The sequence below is a fragment of the Gadus chalcogrammus genome, chromosome 15 (assembly GCF_026213295.1).
Source record: "Gadus chalcogrammus isolate NIFS_2021 chromosome 15, NIFS_Gcha_1.0, whole genome shotgun sequence".
In the NCBI taxonomy this organism is placed as follows: domain Eukaryota; kingdom Metazoa; phylum Chordata; class Actinopteri; order Gadiformes; family Gadidae; genus Gadus; species Gadus chalcogrammus.
The window spans coordinates 10,892,469-10,906,221 of NC_079426.1; the positions used below are offsets into that span (position 1 = coordinate 10,892,469).

The following is a 13,753-nucleotide window of genomic DNA, read 5'->3' on the forward strand; positions in this document are numbered from 1 at the left end:
TCTCCTCACACAATCGTATTTAGTCTATTTGCTCTGCCTTGCTCAGGACGCAATGTAAAATGTAGGTGAACGCTGTTTGTTCCATATTCAATCCAGGAAGATTCAAACCCTTAAATGATTGAATCGAGAAACTGAAGATGGTACACTAAGTGCATTTCATGATTCAATTGGGCCAAGTTGTGCTCTAACTAGAGATTCAAGACAAAAAAAAGACAATTAGTTTATGTATGACTTTTCTTTATTATGCATGATATCAATCCAAGCTAATTGATACACAGCAAAACTGTTTATTGCAGGCAATGGCATTCATTTCAACGTCATAAACTTCAGGGCTGAAAGTTGCAAAGGGCGGCGTAACTTTCTATACAATTTTCTTTCAAACTTTTAGAGATTTTCGTGGCTTGGGTCTCCAGCATGTTCATCTTCCCCCAAGTGTTCCTCTATCCTGAAGACGGCTGTAAGAACAACAGCAGCAGCATAAGTCCCTCGGGAACCAGCAAACGCTTGAGGCAGAAGGCGGCGAGGTCAAGCAAATGAAAGGCACACTAATCCTCCATCATCATTGTCCTCTTCACGGAAGCAAATCTTCCCACGTCTCACGAGTGAAGCACCACTTCAGGTTCTGGGTTTCTTCTTGCTGATCTTCTCGACGGTGGTCTCCACCACCAGGGCCGTCTCCTCGTAACCCTTCACCTTGTTGTCGCTGGACAGCCTCTCCACCGTCTCCAGCACCTCCACCTTCTCGTAGCTCAGGGTGTCCGGGTGGTAGCTGCGGGTGGGAGGGCTGCCGGGCGTGGGACGGCGGCCCCTAGGCCCGGTCGGGAGGGTATCCCCCGGGGAAGGGTAGGGGCCGGCTGGGCGAGGAGCGGGGCCGGGGCCGGGGCCGGGGCCGGGGCCAGGGGCTGGAGATGGCTCGGGGTCCTTGGCCTTTGGGTCTCCGTTTCTACCCTTGCCTCTACCGCCACCACCATTACCTCCACCTCCTCCGTCCTTTCCCTTGCCGCCGTCGTCGCCCTTCCTATCGCCGCCACCAGAGGGCAGAGTGGGGTCGCTGGGGCCGGGCATGGGCATGGGCATGGGCGGGGGTGGAGGCTGGGGATAGGCGGGTCCACCGGGCCCGTAGGGTGGGTCGTAGGGGGGCATGAACATCCCGTCCCCGGCGGTGATAAAGACGTGGCCGCCGGAGGGGGAGGAGGTGCAGAAGCAGGGGTCCATGTAGCTGGCGTCCCCCGTCACCAGGACGTAGCGACCCTTGGTGTAGAAGTCGGCGATGGGCTCAGGCCTGCGGTACTTCCTCATCCGGTCGCGCACGATGTTGCAGAGCGTGTCGAACGCCTTGCTGAGCTGGGCGCCGTCGGGGACGTCCTGGGGGGGGACCCGTGCCCCTGGCACGGAGCCGGTGCTCTGCTCCGTCCTCCTCACCACCTCATCCTCCCCCCCGGCGGCGTCTCCGTGGGAGGGGCCAACGGGACAGTCGTCCTGGGAACAGTCGGTCACGTCTCTTGGGCCGAGCTCCTTCTTCTTCTGCACCTTCTTGGCCAGGTTCTTCTGGCGGGGCTTGATGGTGGTGATGTCCTGGATGGCCTGGGTGAGGTCTGGGGGGGATAGAGGTCAGAGGACATGGTGACGTCTGGAGGGGAGCGCACAACTCTCAGCGTGAAACCATTCAATGTGTTGTGTGGAATTATGGGCTGTATCAATATGGGACATTTTGCTGGCATTAATGGGTGACGTTAACTACTTCCACTATTTCTTATTAATTATAGAGATACAATTGACAATCCAATTGCAGATTGCATTCCAAATGTGTTTGGTTAAGATTCTGTACCGGCCAATAGTAGCTTGGTATTTATATAAAGATTGGAATTTGTATCTGCGAGGAGGAGAGCACTCTTCCGAATTATATTACCAGTATAAGGGAAATCGTATACTTATGTTTTGAATAAAAAACCTATATGTTTTATAGAATGAGTTACCTCATCTCTCATCAATCCTGTGTGTGGTATGCAAGTATGTTTGTGTCTTGGGTATAGATATTGCATTAAGATTTTTGCACATGTCAGACTACATTTCGTACATTTCCTACACTATCCGCTGAGACACTGAACACCTTGCCTTGAGTGGAGGCTGAATTTCTAAGAACTTGATGAAGCCGAGTGGGCCGACGACACAATAGCCGGTGATTTGAATGTTTGATGAATAGAGATGATGAGCTCAGCACGTGACCCCCGCCGTGTTGGTAAACTCACCTCTCCCTCGGCTGGGCGCGGTAGGTGCGTGCGGGTTGCAACAATTAGTGGTGAACAGGGTAATGGGTGTGCCAATTATCGCTGAGTTCAACCTGCAGAGATCAGAACAGGTTCAACCAGACAACAAAGGTTATAGCCAGGGGAAGGGGTATCCCTGGGTACATACATTTCAAATAGACCTGTAATATTATTTATTTATAGAAAATAAAAATAAAAGAGAAAGAATGTATACACAGAAATTTGAAAGCATGAACTGAATATGAGGAATAGCTTGATGTGGAAGTGACTGTGGCACAGCACTGCCATCTGTTGGCGGACATAAGGAAATACACCTGTGAACTAGTAAACGGAGTGTGGTTGGTTGAAGTCTTCAACTATGTGTTGATTTTTCTGGATATGCGTTTTCCGGATATGGTCTATAGATTAGGATGCTCATTGTTGTGTCAGTGTATCATTGACACCTCCTAAAGGGGAGCAGTATCCCACACTTAAAAATAACATCATGTTACATTTATTCACCACTATCTTGGCCTAATCCCCATGCTTATTCCCCCTGTGTCTCGATTTTCAAATGTGGGTCACCTTGACCTTTTGATTTCTGATTAGGTTTACCTGTGTTTGTGCATGTTTCTCAGTTATTTCTTTAATTCTGACCTGATTACTGTGCGTTTTGTTCTAACAAACGACAGGCCTGTTGCCTGTCAAGTTGTTGAATCCCTGTGATGGTTTCACCCTAGACAACCATGAACCAGGAACCCCTGCGGTTCGTCTGAACATGGATGAACACACGTTGCTATGTAGTCACACTCTGTCACCACCACAGATGGCTGGGGACAGATCCACACTGGCTTTTTCAACCACTTTGAAATGATGAATCGTCTTTTTTTTTTAAAGAATCCTCTGTACTGAAGCATGTGTCCTCGTGAAAAAACTCACTGTTCCTTTGTTGGTATGCTGCGAAACAAACATCTAAATCCATTTATTGTATTGTCGTTTTAAATTGTGTGCGGCCATGTTTGGAGTGCCGTGCACAAACATTGGTTGTAAACAATCAAGGATGTATCGGCTAAAACTGATGAAGCTTCACAAGAAGTGGATCAAAATGTTTGTTTCGCACCGACCAAACAATATATTTGTTTGATTTTAGGGAGGACATGTTCCTGAGCACAGCCTGTACTTTGACGTCTTTGAAGTTGTTAACATCTGCGTTGTCGACGGTGACGGACTGCAGCACCGTGTGTTCATACATGTTTAAAGGAGCCCAGGAGGAACTTATGGGGCTGATGTCTTACTCTGTTCTAACGAAGTTCTGTTACGATTTACCCATAAGTAGCCAAGAATTAAGTAGCCAAGATAACTAAACTATTCATGTTATAATGATCCACAAACAAAATATTACAGATCTGAATTATTAAACAGCAAATGTCTGGTGTTTGTTCTTGGGCCTTTTCAGTTGCCACACCATCCCTCTGGAACTCCCTCCCCAAGCACATCCGACAGGCTAGCACACTCCCATCATTTAAAGAGGCCCTAAAAACCCACCTTCTCAAGATCGCTTTCAACACATGACCTCCTTCCCTTCTCTCTCCTCCCCTTCCTAGTCTTTTTATCTTTCTACTTACGTTAGTACTACTTACACGTCTATACGTTATTATTCAATTATTTCATTCTGTCTTCACTCTGTTCAGCGACTTTGAGTATTTAGAAGAGCACTATAAAAGTCGAATGCATTATTATTATTAGGGGTCCGAGCAACGAAGCCGAGTTCGGCGCTCCTTACCGGTTGTCCTCGTTCTCGATGATCCTCTTGTAGCGTTCCAGCTCGTTCTCCAGGGACGTCTGGTACATGGCCAGGTGGCGACACTCGCTGGTGTAGCGCTCCAGGGAACGCTCCGCCTCCTCGATGGTCTTGCGCAGCGCCTCGATCTGGTCGTTGTAGGCCTGGATCTCGTCGTCGTAGCCGTCCTGTGTGCTCTTGATGGCCTGTTCCAGTGACCCCGTCTAGGGCACAGGGAGTGGTAGAGTGCGAGAAGGGGGGGGGGGGGGAGAAATTATGAAGCAATTGTGTTTTTAAGAGTGAAATGATGGGATCACGCGCTCAGCGAGTGACATGAGCCTCTTCCCAACAGTGCAACGGGAGCTGAACTGTCGACTTTCCAGTCAACGTGACTACGTTGTCGAAATAGCTGTCAACTGTCAACTCAACTGTCAACCTAACTGTCAAATTAGCTGACAACTAATAACTTACCTGTCAACCTAACTATGTATTATTGACATTTATCATTTAATAATTTTGCAGATTCAACAGGTTTGGGATTATTATGTTTTTAAGATATATGCCATCAGTGAGCAAGTATAGGGTTACGGACGGTATATTGCCCGAGACTGTCTAAAGGTAGACTCCGGAAACTTTCAGCTACAAGTCAAAAGCCCTATCCATTTGACTATCCTACCCCCTATTAACTGTCAACTTAACTTTTAAAACAAAAGGAAGGAGAAATGACCGCCTGTCCTGTTAGTGGGTCTACATTTTAGTGGCCATTCATATTGAATGTCAAACAGCGCCTTAAAACATGTTCATATTAATTGAATAAACCAAGGGTGACCATTTATTTCCATAAAACAATTATATTACACTAATTCGATCCAGACGGTTAGAAAATACATGGCGCAAAACATGAGCAGAGCTAAGAGCTGACATTTGAGCAGACAGCAGAACTTTGTCTTTGGAAAATACCTGGAAAAAGCGACTACCATAAATCAATATCATCAAATACAAAGATTTCATTATTTTGTGTGCAATCCCTGAATGTCAAGCTACCTCACCCCGGTTTATCAAATTTGAATCAATTGGCCATCTCTGGTTCCTATAGAGCTAGAAGATCATGTGTACAGATATTTATTTGTTGATCTTGAGGATTGCCATCGCTTTGCACTTTGTGTGCGGATGCTTGTGTTGTCTATTTCCACGTATGTGTGGGCTGCGTCGCGTGGCAGTGGCTGTTGTCATGGTGACGCACGTGTGCTCACGTCATGGGACCCACCTCTGTCTGTAGGCGTTGCTTCTGCATCTGCAGCTGGCAGATGGCGCTCTTGTACTCCTCCAGCTGGCTCTGAAGCTCCGGGACCCTCCTCTGGGTCAGCAGCCTCTCCTGGTCCTTTACACCACCAGGACAAACACACACATTGCATGAACACGAGCATGAACGCACGCACGCACGCATGCACAGACACACACAAGCTCACACACGCACGCACGCACGGATACAATTGCACGTGGACACATACACATACATATACACATACACACGCATACAGGCACATACACACACACATACACACACACACACACGCACGCACACATGCACACGAACAGACACGCACACGCACGCACGGATGCACACACACACACGCACGGATGCACACATGCACACATACATACACATACACACAGAACAACAGGTGGATTGGGTGGCAAAGTAACAGTCTTCAGTGTTTTTCAATCATTTGAATGAACAATGCCAAGCCATTCCGGACAACTAAATACTTAAGACAAGGAATGGATACACTATTTAGCCCCGTATTTGCGATGAACAAATCAAACATATTTAATGTAGAAAAAAAACACGTTCCCAATGCACCAGCATTCCCATGGTGTACTTTCAAGTTGAGAAATAAATCCATGTCACTAGGTTTGAGTATTTTTCCTACAAGTAGACTAAGTCAATAGGGACGCCCTTTGGCTGTGACGCTCCACCTGCCCCTAATTACGACAGTTCCCCAATGCATAGCAGGCGTTACATGGCATGACATGGGAACGAAAGCATTATGCATAGTGTTTGCTTCTGGACAAGCGCCTGGTAAATGGCTAGTGGCCAGGTACTTAAGGGTGCGTGGGTGACACAGAAACGCAACACAACACAAATAGCATGCACAGTTGTGCGGACTGACAGGAGCGTATGAGCACAGCTAATGATGGACTGAGTGGTAAATGATACCCTCAAAAGCTGAATTCAACGACAACTGGACACGATGACCCTCGTGTGTAGTGCAAATTGACAGGAGTAGGCAGACACGGCTTATGGCAGCGAGTCGCCTCATTACGTGGTGTGCCAGGCTCTGAGTCATCGTGTCCCTCTCTGTCGCTCTCTAGCTGCGGGGTCAGTGTCGATCACTTAACACTAACACTCAATCACTCACGCTGACACACGCCAAGCACACACAAACACACACACATGCATAAATACACGTACACACACAAACACACACATAAAGTCACCCATATGCAAGGACATACAGGTCACACTGTAAACACACAGAAGCACAAACAAAGTCTCAGACACACACACACACACACACACACACACACACACACACACACACACACACACACACACACACACACACACACACACACCCACACCCACACCCACACCCACACACACACCCACACACACACACACACACACACACACACACACACACACACACACACACACACACACACGTGCACAAACACACCCTGTGGCAGTGTGTGTGTCTGTGTATGTTTTTTTTTAGTGCACACGCAATTTTCCAAACACACAAACAAAGTCAAATGTTAATGTGCACATAAACAGACATACAGTTCCACATCCACACAAACCTAGCTGCACACACTGACATTGACAACCGGTATGACCCACCTCGGAGATGCCCATTGACATGTTCTGCAGCAGGGGGGCGGTCTGGTTGATCTGGTGCAGTATGTTCACGTACGTCTGGATCTCCGCCAGGTTCTAAAGGACGAGGACATTTAACCAACACGCTGTTGACTGTTTAGTCGTTTAACAGAGGCTCTTATCCCCGTGGTGACTTACAGGGATTTCAGATTCATGTTGTTATGGAGCAGCAGGGGATTAGGCTGGGGAAAAATGCTCATGGACATGTCTACAGGTTGACTGTCGACTGCACAACTCTTCACCGTAAAATTACAGTTAAGTACTGGCAGCAGTTTTGGCAGTAAGGTACTGTTTATTTACAGTAGTATTACTGTATAGTATATAAATACAGCTTGCTGGCTGTAATCTCAACATACAGGATACCGCTGTAATATTAAAGCAATATACTGGCAGCAAATTGATAAGGCTTGTACCGTTAGACCCCTTGGAGTCTTAGGTTTCATCTGACATTTCGTTTGTGTAGATAGCATGACATGAAAAACATTGTTTACAGCATGTTAGCATTCAGCTTCTACCGGAAGTAAACTGGATGTTTTGGAAACACTTAGCCAATTAAACGAGGGTCCCCACTCACAAACAACCGATATATATATTAAAAAAAATCGATTAATAATTTTAAACGATTGGCACTCTCGCGCCCCAAACACCGGTCGACTACGATAGCTTTTTATTTTAACACACAGAACACATAACCAACACAGGGATTATCCCACCACCCTAAGCATCTCGGTGGCGGTGCCCCAATTTCCCCCAACTCCACCTTCACCAAGGTGTACACTAATTACTGCAGCCCGTCTAATGTCGCAAACGCAAAGGACCAAGAAAGACACTAGAATGTGACTCATCCGAACCCTCCCAGGATCCTTTGTGGCACTCAGAACCGGCGTCCACGCCCACGGTTGCCACACTATTTTAGAAGGTAAAATATTTTAGAAAGCTAATATCAACATTTTAAAAGTTGCTATAAGTTTTGGAAATAGTTAGGTCGAAGTAGTTAGAAAGAATAAAGCCTGGGCATAACAAAAGTGGAGCATTGCTTGCAGAACTCAGGTAATTATATATTAAATATTAGCTAACCGTTATCTCGCCATATGAGAGAAAATGGATCACGGAGATAACAGATTTTGTATTAACTAGATAAATACAAATTTCCCCAGAATGTTCACAAAAGGACCCAACCGACATATTTAGATACAGCAGCCTGACATGGTTTGGTCTTCGTCTGTTCTCGGTTGTGAAGCTCATAGCAGAGAACAGAAAGAACAGCACAGAAACGAGGCTAGCAGCATATAGGGAAGTGCAAAGGTTTAAGGATTTTCAATATAGTTACCATTAGCATGTACCATTAACATTCAGGGCCATCAGCCCCCTAGAAATATCTATGTGAGAGGACGGGATAGTGCCTTAAAATATCAAATAACTATTGTGGCCCCTAGCCGCCTATTACCATAATATGCATTTCAGATATTTCAGGTCCATTTGCCCAAAAATAGAATTTAGTCCAAAGGAAAATCAAAGGATTATTTATGACGTGAAAAGCCTTTGAATAATTGCAATAATCCCTAGTCTCTATTTGTGATATGCAGGCCTTTTGCGAACCCCCTTGCAATATAGAAACCATAACTATGTTGTTCATCACATTTTACTTATACAACTCCCACTGTTCCCACATTTCCAGGTCTCTTGGTAGTGCACACACATTTTCCGCCCCGCATTGCCCTTTCATTTAACTTGGCAGTCAACGGGCATGACAGGCAGGAAAACATGCATTACCATGTGAATCCATCTATCCCCTAATGCTGCTTTAATTAACCTCGCTGAGGACAACGTCCCCAGGACCACACAGGCTGCAGTGGTTTTTATTATTGCTGTGGAGGTTATTATGGTGTTGGTCATTGAACACACTTCAACTGTCTTTTTGATCTTTCCTTTTGATGTGTAAAGGCGAGACGTCTGTTCACTGAAACCCCCTTCATCTACCCCTCTTCCCCACGTATTGCACAGAACAGAGTAGAGAACAGGGTGCTCTGGTTCTCTACTACCAGTAAATCCCAAGAGCACCCTGTTCTGTATTCTGTTCTGTTCCGATCCTGAGAGAGAAGAACAACATCTGAACCCTACCACAACTCATGGTATCTTTATCAAGGTTCCTCCTTTAGCATGACACCAAAATCATTACATGACATGGATAATTTCTTGCTACAGCGAGTGTGAGCAATGCCGTTGTAAAACCTGCACAACCCTGTGAAAATATGTTATTAAAGTTGCCAGGACTCAGTTTCCTTGTTTCTCCATTTGTCAGAGCTTCTCCAATTTGACCTCATTGGGCTTCAAATCAATTGGCCAATATCCCCTTGTATGCAACTTGGTTTTAACTCGGTTTTAACACATCATTTAACTGTCCCCCTGATGCAAGATCAGGGACAGAAAAATGATAACTAAATAAATCTCTCACGTTTGCCTTAGCCTCGTAAGACCATCCTTATCTCTTCAGTAAACGTTCTGTTTCCCTTTCATCCTTCTTTTATATTACAAGTCTAATCTGCACTCTGGGGGGGGGGAGTTGAAGTTCATGACAATCAAGGAGCGCAGCAGTCTGCCCAATTTCCAAAACAATGGCGGTGCTCGAGGAAAGGGTAGATATTGACAAAGCATTCAAAGCCGTTTTATCTGAAAAGGGCCTGATAACAATGTTAAAAGGTTACATAACTTTGTATGGAAGGCTTTTCTCAGAGCAGAATATATTTTTGCTTTACTTCCTACTACCGGATTTGAAGAAGAGGGCGAGAGGGAAGCGTTTAATCTGACTGGCTGGAGTTTTGAACAACATAAGGTTGCGCCCATAACCGGAAATCGATTGCCGCCCAGCCAAGGCCAGACTGATATTCATTGCAAAATGCTAACTTGAATATCTGTATGATGTTCCACTGACCTTCTTGTGCCTGTCTCTGGTGGACAGAATGTCATCCTGAAGGAACTGATTCTGGATCTGATGTTCCAGGTTACCCAGCAGAGCCTGATCCGCCTCCTACCAGGAGGAGGAAGAGGACAGGGGAGGAGGAAGAGGAGAGGGGAGGAGGAAGAGGAGAGGGGAGGGTGGGAGGAGGAGGAGAGGGGAGGGGAGGAGGAGGAGAGGGGAGGGGAAGAGGAAGAGGAGAGGGGAGGAGGAAGAGGAGAGGGGAGGGTGGGAGGAGGAGGAGAGGGGAGGGTGGGAGGAGGAGGAGGAGAGGGGAGGGTGGGAGGAGGAGGAGAGGGGAGGAGGAAGAGGAGAGGGGAGGGTGGGAGGAGGAGGAGGAGAGGGGAGGGTGGGAGGAGGAGGAGAGGGGAGGGTGGGAGGAGGAGGAGGAGAGGGGAGGGTGGGAGGAGGAGAGGGGAGGAGGAAGAGGAGAGGGGAGGGTGGGAGGAGGAGGAGAGGGGAGGGTGGGAGGAGGAGGAGAGGGGAGGGTGGGAGGAGGAGGAGAGGGGAGGAGGAAGAGGAGAGGGGAGGGTGGGAGGAGGAGGAGGAGAGGGGAGGGTGGGAGGAGGAGGAGAGGGGAGGAGGAAGAGGAGAGGGGAGGGTGGGAGGAGGAGGAGGAGAGGGGAGGGTGGGAGGAGGAGGAGAGGGGAGGGTGGGAGGAGGAGGAGAGGGGAGGGTGGGAGGAGGAGGAGGAGAGGGGAGGGTGGGAGGAGGAGGAGAGGGGAGGAGGAGGAGAGGGGAGGGGAGGGTGGGAGGAGAGGAGAGGGGAGGAGGAAGAGGAGGGGGGAGGGTGGGAGGAAGAGGAGAGGGGAGGGTGGGAGGAAGAGGAGAGGGGAGGGTGGGAGGAGGAGGAGAGAAGAAGGGAGAGGTTAGGGCAGGAGAATAGAGGAGGAGAGGGGCAGGGGAAATGAAGGAGTAGAGTTAAGTAAGGGAGAGGAGAGGGGAGGAGGAGGGGAAGGAGAGGTGGAGGAGAGGATGCAAGGATTTTGAGAGGATAAAAGAGGAGAGGGAAGATCAGGGATAGGGGTGGAGAGGGGAGGATACGATGAGTAAGAGAGTTAATTAGAGGAGAGGAGAGGAGATAGGACGCCCGAAAGGAAAGGAGGAAAGGGGGGGAGGAATGGGAAAGGCGAGGAGAAAGGAGGGGTTGAGAGGAGATGAAAGATACAAGTTATGAGGCGAGAAGATGAGTATAAAAGAGGTGGGGAATTTGTGTGACTGTATTGAACTACTTTCTTTATTTTTAATTGGAATCGTTACGGCTGATGTGACTGCTCATCTCAGATCTAGTTATTTTATCAGATGCATTGATTCCAAGCCTAGTTTCATAAACACAACCTTACCCTATTAAGCTGTTCCAGAGTGCTCCTGAGCTGTTCTTGATACTCGCATTCATTCCTGTATCTAGAGTACAGAAAATCAGAATCACATGTTTGCTCAAAACAAGCACGAATACAATCGCATCGCATTGTGAATTTTAATAGCGGTTTGCTATGAATGTTTGACAGTTGTGTGATTTATATATGTGTGCTTGTACGTGCATGGGCATGGGCATGTGTTTGTGTCAATGTGCTCAAGCTTTCCCGATGGCGTAAGAGGTCTAGACAAGAATTTAGAAGCATTATTTGTTGAAATCATCTTTATATCCCGACAGCAATCAACAAGTCTAATCCTCTGACAAAAGGTTTATAAATGTGGGCGTATTTGGCTGTCTCAGGCCTGTAATAAGACGGTCCAAACGATTGGATGGCCTATTTTTCTACCTACCTACCCAGCTACCCATGTGCGCACTCTGCCTGTGCACTCATTGCGCAGGACCAGGGCCTCCCACAAGGCTGGGCAGACCTATGCTAAAGCTACAAAGCTAGTCATGTTTTTTTTCCAGGAGTGGCTTTTGAGGGATGCCCTGAAGTGGGGGATCGGTTTTATTCAGTTGGAGACTTTAAAGATCTAGTTTACTCCGGCAGGTTTCTCAGAATTGCCTACTCAAGCTGTAATTGTCGTCCTTGGGCTTGGGGTCCGATACCTTCTCAATCAACACAGACTTAATCACAAGAAATGTAGTAATCTATCTCTTCGGCTTGACCTGAACATGGCCTTAGTCAGTCGATATCCTTTTACAATCCCCATTATTGGACCAGTTGATTTGTGTTACTTCTGAAGCTACACAAACAGCTACGTCTAGCCTACTGCCTACTGTTTCCCTGAGTACCTTGCACCTCATTTTTGAAGACGCCGTTCATCTCGATGAAGGATAGTAATAGGCCTGCCAGAGTGTGGGGTCAATAGTGAGAGGTTTCAAAGTTGTGTCTGTAATTTGTTATAATAACCATTTGTCGTCGTCAGTATGAATAATAGAGAACCAATAGAGTGTTATATAGTCTATTATTCCCAATGCTCTAAAACTTATGAGCAGACTGGGTTGTCCTTAACATTGTTTTATACACCATTTGTTACATCAGAAGCCTATAAGAAATACATTTTAATTGCAGAATGAAATCCTGATAAAAGGGTTGTTTTGCTTTAGTTAATAAAATGTAAAAAACAACAACATTGATGACATTGTGCAATGGTATTCATCACTGAGATGTTTATCCTAGTCTCTCAACAAGTGGTTTAAGAGTTACAAGTCTTGAAGTTGTACCCTTTCTCACCCACTTACTTGCTCGTGTACTCATCCAGCATGCGGCACGCATCCTTCAGCTCGCGCTCCAACTTGGCGTGCTCGGAGGACAGCTCGCGGATGCGCTGGCGGTTGACGTCGATCTGCTCCGTGAAGGCCTCCTCGAGCCCGCTCACCTCCTCCATGCGCTGCAGGGTCTCCAGCTGCTTGCGGAACACGGCGTTGCGCTGCTCCAACACGCGAGCCCGGTTGATGTACCGGGCGAAACGGCCGTTGAGTTCCTGGAGGCTCTCCCAGCCCTGGATGGCCGAGGCCCCGGCGGAGGACTCGTCGCCCGCTGGTTCCTCCTCCTCGAAGACATCGGAGCGCTCGTACTTGTCCTTGCGCACTTCGCGCATGTAACTGGTCTTGAACATGTTGGTGGTTCTCTTCCCCGTTCGCTGGCTGCCTTGGTTAGGTGGTATCCCCGGAGTGCTTGATGCCCTTTTAGCACCGTTAGTGTGTGACAAATCGGGTGCTCGCCCTGAGCTGTCTCATGCTAGACTAAACGCCCCCAGCCCTGGATGCCCGCGAAATAGCCCCCCAAAACACCCACCTCCGTGCGCGGGGTGACAGGGTAAGCGATGCGTGCCTGGGTCTTTCCAGTTTGGGTACCATTGTGAATGGCTTCACAAAAGCCTTTTTTCACTGATGACAAAGCAGAACGACAGAAACGATAACAAACAAACTGGGAGGACAAAAGAGCACTGCTATTGAGTGAGATGTCAACTGTGAAGGTCTTTATTTTGTTAAATGGATGTTTTTCTAGATCCGTTTTGATTTAGATTGATGGCAGTTTATTACCCGAAAACATGCATGGGGTGCACATTGGATTGAGGAATTGCTGTGAGCCACTGCTCGATAGGAATCAAACGATTCTCATTGTAGGCCTACTGGAAAATACTCGATTGTTGTACCTGAGATAATGACAGGCTAAAAGGGAAAACAAACAGGATGCATATAGGCTATATAGGCCTTAAAAGGAGTGAAGCCTCACCTTTTACAAGTCGTTTAGGCTTTGACATTAGGGGACTTTCTGTATTAAGTTCCCCAAATACTGTCAATGTTTACATTATTGTATTGTTTTTCCGACACTGTTATTTATTAAATGACTACGACTATTCATAATATTTTTTGCATAATTTTTTATATATATTTGTTGTAG

The 13,753-nt window shown here is 47.1% G+C and overlaps 1 protein-coding gene across 1 annotated transcript; it reads right to left on the reverse strand.

Annotated features, from left to right (window-relative positions):
- Nucleotides 1-615: 615 nt before the first annotated feature.
- On the reverse strand, nucleotides 616-12,994 carry LOC130404990 (filensin). Its single transcript, XM_056609944.1, has 8 exons — nucleotides 12,589-12,994; nucleotides 11,270-11,330; nucleotides 9,903-9,998; nucleotides 6,935-7,027; nucleotides 5,294-5,407; nucleotides 4,030-4,250; nucleotides 2,250-2,341; nucleotides 616-1,595 (listed from the first exon to the last, which is right to left on the reverse strand). Exons 1-8 carry the CDS (start codon nucleotides 12,963-12,965, stop codon nucleotides 616-618), a joined length of 2,034 nt encoding a protein of 677 aa, XP_056465919.1. The 5' UTR covers nucleotides 12,966-12,994.
- Nucleotides 12,995-13,753: the final 759 nt, after the last annotated feature.